Genomic DNA, 6,360 nt, shown 5'->3' with positions numbered 1-6,360 from the left:
GCCCTGATGGATGGAGGCTCCACCCTGCTGTTTGGCCTGCCACGGCACGGCTCACGGGCCCAGACTGGACGTATTGCCGTGGGACATGCTAGGTATACGCACTGACCCAAAGGAGGACCCGGCAACTTCCTCGGCCCAGCTGGTGTACGGCGCCCCGGTTAACGGTCCCAGGGGACTTTATCCCGGCGGCGCGTGGACTTCAATAACCACCCACGACCATGCTGACGCGCCTCCGTGAGAAGGTGGGCACACTTTCTCCAGTCCAAACGTCCCGACACGGTCTCACAACCGCGTACGTCCCACCCGACCTCCAGGACTGCCAGTACGCCTTCCTTCGCCGAGATTCCCACCGTACACCACTGACAAAGCCTTACAAGGGACCCTTCAGAGTACTGCAAAACCACGCCACGGCTTTCATCATCTACATGGGCGACGCACACGAGACTGGTTCTGGACCGTCGTAAGCCGGCACACTTGGACATTGACCAACCAGTGCAGGTGGCACAACCCCGCCGCAGAGGGCGTCCACTCTCACGACCAAACCCGCCCTCAGCTCAACCCGAGCACAGGAGACATAGGAGTACATAAGATCAGGCCGCCTCATTCGACAGCCCAACCGCATCCAATGCTCCGGTTCTGGGGGTTGGGGGAGATCATTCATCGAACTCGAGCACTCGCGTGAACCTGGCGTGAACTGGGCCGAACATTCAACGCCGACCTGGATGGACAACTGGCGGGGTGCAGCGGACAACGGAGCTAGCCTTCACCTCACAGTCAACACGTACACACACACACCTTGCACCTTTGTACTAATTGTTGAGCTGCATCGTTTAAATGTTAAACTGGGTGTTTAGACAACACGTGAACCTCTTCAGGAGACAGTTATGAATTATTTTGTTAGAGAAATGTTGCCAGCCATGAACATTAATGTGTGACACTCATGCTCATAAGAATCTAAATGGATACCGTGGGTGAATAAAGCTTCATGACAACTTTAACAATTTCGCTGTGAATCCATCAGCTGTCGGTCGGCACGTATAAATCAGGCCCTTGTATATGTCCATTTAGAATGGGATATGGATTGACGCTATTGTCCCTGGTGCCCGCGCGAACACCCGCCAAAATCTGCTGTTTTCTCTCTCTGTTTCTCAAGCCTTGAACGAGAACCATTTCACCATTGGTCCCCCATGTCCGTGATTCACCAAAACCTTTCCACCCCGATCTGCCAATCTACAACAAATTGGGTATTGAATATAGACAACTTGGCTGCACATAGATTTACTAGAACGTTGCCTGGGTTTTCAGCAACTAAGTTACAGAGAAAGGTTGAACAAGTTAGGTCTTTATTCTTTGGAGCGCAGAAGGTTAAGGGGGGACTTGATAGAGGTCTTTAAAATGATGAGAGGGATAGACAGAGTTGACGTGGATAAGCTTTTCCCACTGAGAGTAGGGAAGATTCAAACAAGAGGACATGACTTGAGAATTAAGGGACTGAAGTTTAGGGGTAACATGAGGGGGAACTTCTTTACTCAGAGAGTGGTAGCTGTGTGGAATGAGCTTCCAGTGGAGGTGGTGGAGGCAGGTTCGATTTTATCATTTAAAAATAAATTGGATAGTTATATGGACGGGAAAGGAATGGAGGGTTATGGTCTGAGTGCAGGTAGATGGGACTGGGGGAGAATACGTGTTCGGCACGGACTAGAAGGGCCGAGATGGCCTGTTTCCGTGCTGTAATTGTTATATGGTTATAGTCTTGCACTGCTCTTTATACATCGAATATACTTTTCAAATGCTGTACTACTATATTGTAAGCTATACAGAGACTAATTTGCAACCAGTAGGTTCTCAACGTGATGTGGTTCTGTGGGGAAGTTAGCCGTTGATGGGGACGCCTTGGGCTTCATGGGGTTGTTTCCATTATTTGTGGAAATGCTGCCTGGTATTTTATTTTTGCGGATGTTCATGCAAGGAGCTGTGATGGATCTCTCTTCTAGTTCTTGTTACAAAAGGCAGATATGTTTGTGGGCTGTTCTGTTGGTCTTTCAAGAACGTGCTGGTTCTGACGAGTTCGTCTTGATTTATCACCATCTATATATTCCCCTCTCCAGCGCCGTCCGCCCTCATATCCAGCACCGTAAGAGCTCCAGCCATTATTGCAGTAGATACCGTGGTAACGGGGGTTGTTCAATGCCAGTGATTTATTATCTTGCAGCCACATGATTTGTGTATAGATTTGCTGTGTTTCTGCTGCTAATACTTGAAGATTTGGCTTCATAAATTGCTTATTCGTTGGCAGCGCGGTTGCAGAGGAGGGGTCAGTAGGGATCATGGTGGCTTAAGTGAGGGATATCAGGCAGGGCTCCGTAAGCAGGCTGAAACATAATCGGGGATGGGGGAAAAGGCTGGCAAATGAGATCCAGGTACATGGGTTGGGGGGACAGCGATTTGGCAAATGGGTGGAGATGCGTTTCTTTTCCCAACGTTTCTGATATTCCCACCTTCATTTGGCCGCGTGACGCTTTTCCCGGCAAATAACACTAGTTACATGTGTCTCGCCGCCTGGCCAGGAACAACCGATACAGCAGCTTAATTCAATTTCCCGCGCGTCTCCACACCTGGTAACAGCCTACACGGGAACTGGCACAGCAGGGCAACCAATTATCGGGAATAATACAGGGTATTTGATGGCATGAGACCTGTTGGTGTCAACCAGCTTTCACCAGTTGGCGACAGGCAAGCTGATAAGAAGGGAACATGACTGCTATATCGCTCCTCAATGTGTTTTAATCGTCTTAGCTGTTCATTCATTGGCAACGTTAGAGAGCAACAGTGGGAGGCACAGTGGTGCAGCAGTAGACTACATCCCGCCCCCATCTCATTGTCTCCCACACCCCGACTACATCCAGTTTGTAGAAGGGTCCCGGCCGGAATTGTCGTCTATCAGTGTTGTCCAGCGACGCTGCCCGTTACTCCAGCACTTCGTGTGTTCTTTGTAAACCGGCATCTGCCGTCATTCGTGTCAACAACCGTTGGTTCGTGTATCAGACGATGTTGCTCGCTGTTGGCTTCTGTCGGGGTCCCACATGTTGACACAACTGTCGCCCGACGCGTCACAGAGCGCATCGCCTCGTCGCTTCCAGGCATCGCCACGAGGGGGCTCCTGTCATGATCCCCGTGTCAACATTATCGCGTCTAAATCAGGGTGATCGGGCTTAAAGCTGTAGACTGAACGGGAATATAGTTCTACATTGTTACCCGGGCTACGAATTGTTTCCCGCTGTCGAGGAGAAATGATGTTTCTTTAAAAACAGGCAAAACTGTATCGGTGGAAGGTGGTTTGGGGAATCTGGGAGACGCGGGAGACGCGAGAGACGCGAGCCGCAAGGCGTCGGGAATGAGTGAGTGCTCGGGATGATCAAGGGAAAATGAACCGGGGAGTTCAGATGTGAACAGTGCGTGGAAAATGTGCCCCCACCCCACGCGGAGGTGAGGTTGGAGAGCGACGTGGTCACTATACAGGAATGAGGAACCCTCTGCTCCAGAAACGGAGCAGACACTGCGTAAACAGCAGCAACGGGGTCCCGCCAGTGCCTCCAAAATCTTAATTCCCCGAGGCGAGAAGCAGCTCTGAGCGATTTTTCCCGTTAAGGAGTTACATTTCAGGGTTATTTCTTCACACAGAGTTTAATTAGAGTATGCATCAGATCAAAGGGAAATTTAATCAGGTTCACCATCTCAGCTCTGAACTTGGTCTGCGCCACCGCGTAAATCACCGTGTTGGTGCAGGAGCTCAAAGACTGCAGCATGTTTCCCGTCAAGCGAATGATTGTGAGGGTGTCGGTGATGTGTGTCAGGTAGGAAGTAGTAGCGGCGATACTGATGCAAGTTTTATATACCACATTCACCGCCCACAACATGATGAAGCTGCCCGAGATGGCGAGCAGTAAAACGATGGATTTCCTTCGGTTCCCCATCTCGGGGTCACTGTGACTCTCGCCCTTCCCGCTGCCCCGGAGTTCCCTCCTGACTCTGCTGGCCCGGGTGATGTGTCTGATTGTCAGAGCGTTGAGCAGCGCGATCAACACAAACGGAACCAACGGGGTCAATGCTACCCGCAGCCAGTAATAAGCCGCCCAGAGAGGCGATGTGTAGAAGGTGGATTTTATAACACAGAACATTGGTATATTGTCAATTACTTTTGCCGGTTCAAATATGAAGCAAAAACCAACGTTAAGTGCAAGGCTGATCACACACACTGACGCTATAATCACAGTCGCGGTTTTCTCCGTACAGTATTTCACTTTAAAATTCTGGAAACAAATAGCGATAAACCTATCGAAGGTGAAGAGAACAGTAAACGAGACAGAACAGTCAATGGTCACCACACCCAGGTAGAAGATGATGCTGCAGACTGGAGTAATGTCCAGGAGTGACCCTGGGAAGTACATGGGCTTAATGAACTGGAGAGTGACGTTAATGATCAGGACCATGAGGTCGGCGAGTGCCATGGACAACAGGTAGCGGCTGATGCATTTGGAGAGTCCGCACCTTCCCCGGATCACAATCGTGACCGTCAGTAAATTTGCTGCAAGGAAGAAATGGAAAAGTGAGAAACTTGGTGATCAGAACAAGGGGCTGGGACAGGCGAGGAAGAAAGTCTTTTGTAGTGTTGGTCTACAATTGGTGTAATATTCAGTAGATTGAAGGGTTTGAGTAATCATGTGTTGTAGACATTGTAAAGAGGTAAATATACACTCGCTGGGGTTGGGTAGTCAGTCTACGGACTTGGATATCACGATAAGAATATCCAGCTCAATGTTCTCTATATTGTTTACCATTGACTGTCAGGGAAAATGCGGGAGACTGGGAGTGGGCGGCGCATTTCCCGCTGTAACCCATTCCCTTACTGGTCAGAAAGCAAAACCCAGTGAGCGTGGGACCAGCGGGCGGCGGGGGAGATCAGCGCGACAACCGGTCACAGTTGGTTTCTAACCTCACGTTCTCGTTTTCTTACTCTGACCAATGATTTGAACCCTCCCCTCAACTCAGCTACTCATAGTTTATAGTTACTGAGACTGTTAAAAAACCTTGTTAAAACAAACAGACCGCGAATGAACAAGAGGGTGAAATCTCAAAAGACGAAGCGATAACGCGACTCACCTGGAACCCCGAACGCCACGAGAACAGGGTAGAAAACGGCCGTAATTTGTACAAGGATTGGTCTACTCATCTCTCTCTCCCAGAGACTCGATGCTGCTGGAGGCGGTGCTCAGATCCACAGTCAGATCAAGCAACGTGAATCCAATCCTATATTTGTACCCGACGTAAATCTCCTGTGATTCAATTAGTTTGTCTGATGACTAACATTAGTCATGGAACTTTAAACAAGCAGATGAGGCATTTGTTGTTAATGTAATGAAACTTTACATTCATCTATCAGACTCTCCACTAACTTTAAACTGTGAGTTCTCTTTTTTCCCTCTTTTGTGTTGCTGAGTTGGTCGCCCATGTAATCGAATGGGGATGTCAAAATAACGCGTTGATTTCAGTAACCATTCCCATTACATTCATCAGACATACAGCGGTTCTTACAGGTTGTTGTTGTTCTTGTCTATGTTTTTCAGGCTGGGTTTAATGTACCAGTGTTTTATGGGTCAGACAATCTCACATGTTCCCTCTTCCACTTGTATACCTTCATCCACTTCACAACGCCGTGTTCCTTGCTGCATACTGGCAAACCATAGTTCGATTCTGGTGTGTGGGAAGGCACTGTAGACGCCGGGTTAAATCGAAGATAGACAGAAAGTGTATTGCTCAAAATTCAAATTCAAATTCAAAGTGCTGGAGTAACTCGGCGGGTCAGGCAGCATCTCTGGAGAAAAGGAACAGGTGGAATTTCTGGTCAAGACCTGAAGAAGTTGGAGTCGGGTGCTCCGAGTGGCTCGGAATCAACTTTTAAAACAAGAATCTTTGATGTTTTCTCATCTACTTCATTTATTTTGATCCTAGTTTCTTGAGGAACTGGGACTGATCAGTGCAGGAATATTTGCGACACTTTAGGGAGAGATCGGGCCAGATGGGCGATCATTCCTTGAACCGTAGAAAACCGGGGCTAATCCGACAAAGGTGAATTATATCTTGAGAGGCATAGACAGGGCGAATGTATATAATCTTTCCCATAGCAGAGGTGTGAAGAATATTACAGTCACAGTTTAGTTTATTGTCACGTCTACCGAGGTACAGTGAAAAACCTGTGTTTTGTGCTATCCGGGCAGCGGAAAGACTATACATGATTACAATCGAGCCATGTGCAGTAATAACGCCCAGTGCAAAGTAAAGCCAGCAAAGTCCGTTCAAGGA

At 48.6% G+C, this 6,360-nt stretch overlaps 1 protein-coding gene across 1 annotated transcript; it reads right to left on the bottom strand.

The window, feature by feature from the left end:
* Positions 1 to 3,665: 3,665 nt before the first annotated feature.
* Positions 3,666 to 5,729, bottom strand: LOC116990026 (probable G-protein coupled receptor 139). Its single transcript, XM_033047550.1, has 2 exons — positions 5,669 to 5,729; positions 3,666 to 4,585 (listed from the first exon to the last, which is right to left on the bottom strand). Exons 1-2 carry the CDS (start codon positions 5,727 to 5,729, stop codon positions 3,666 to 3,668), a joined length of 981 nt encoding a protein of 326 aa, XP_032903441.1.
* Positions 5,730 to 6,360: the final 631 nt, after the last annotated feature.

Source organism: Amblyraja radiata, chromosome 30, assembly GCF_010909765.2.
Source record: "Amblyraja radiata isolate CabotCenter1 chromosome 30, sAmbRad1.1.pri, whole genome shotgun sequence".
Taxonomy (NCBI): Eukaryota; Metazoa; Chordata; class Chondrichthyes; order Rajiformes; family Rajidae; genus Amblyraja; species Amblyraja radiata.
The sequence above is the reverse complement of the archived record's forward strand: the minus strand, read 5'-3'. Positions and strand labels throughout refer to the sequence as shown.

Excerpts from the sequence above, each read along its gene's own strand:
- LOC116990026 (XM_033047550.1), bottom strand. The coding sequence starts at position 5,729 with ATGCAGCAAGGAACACGGCGTTGTGAAGTGGATGAAGGTATACAAGTG. Across the intron at positions 4,586-5,668 it reads ACAAGTGGAAGAGGGAACAT|CAAATTTACTGACGGTCACG; the intron begins GTGAGATTGTCT and ends TCTTCCTTGCAG.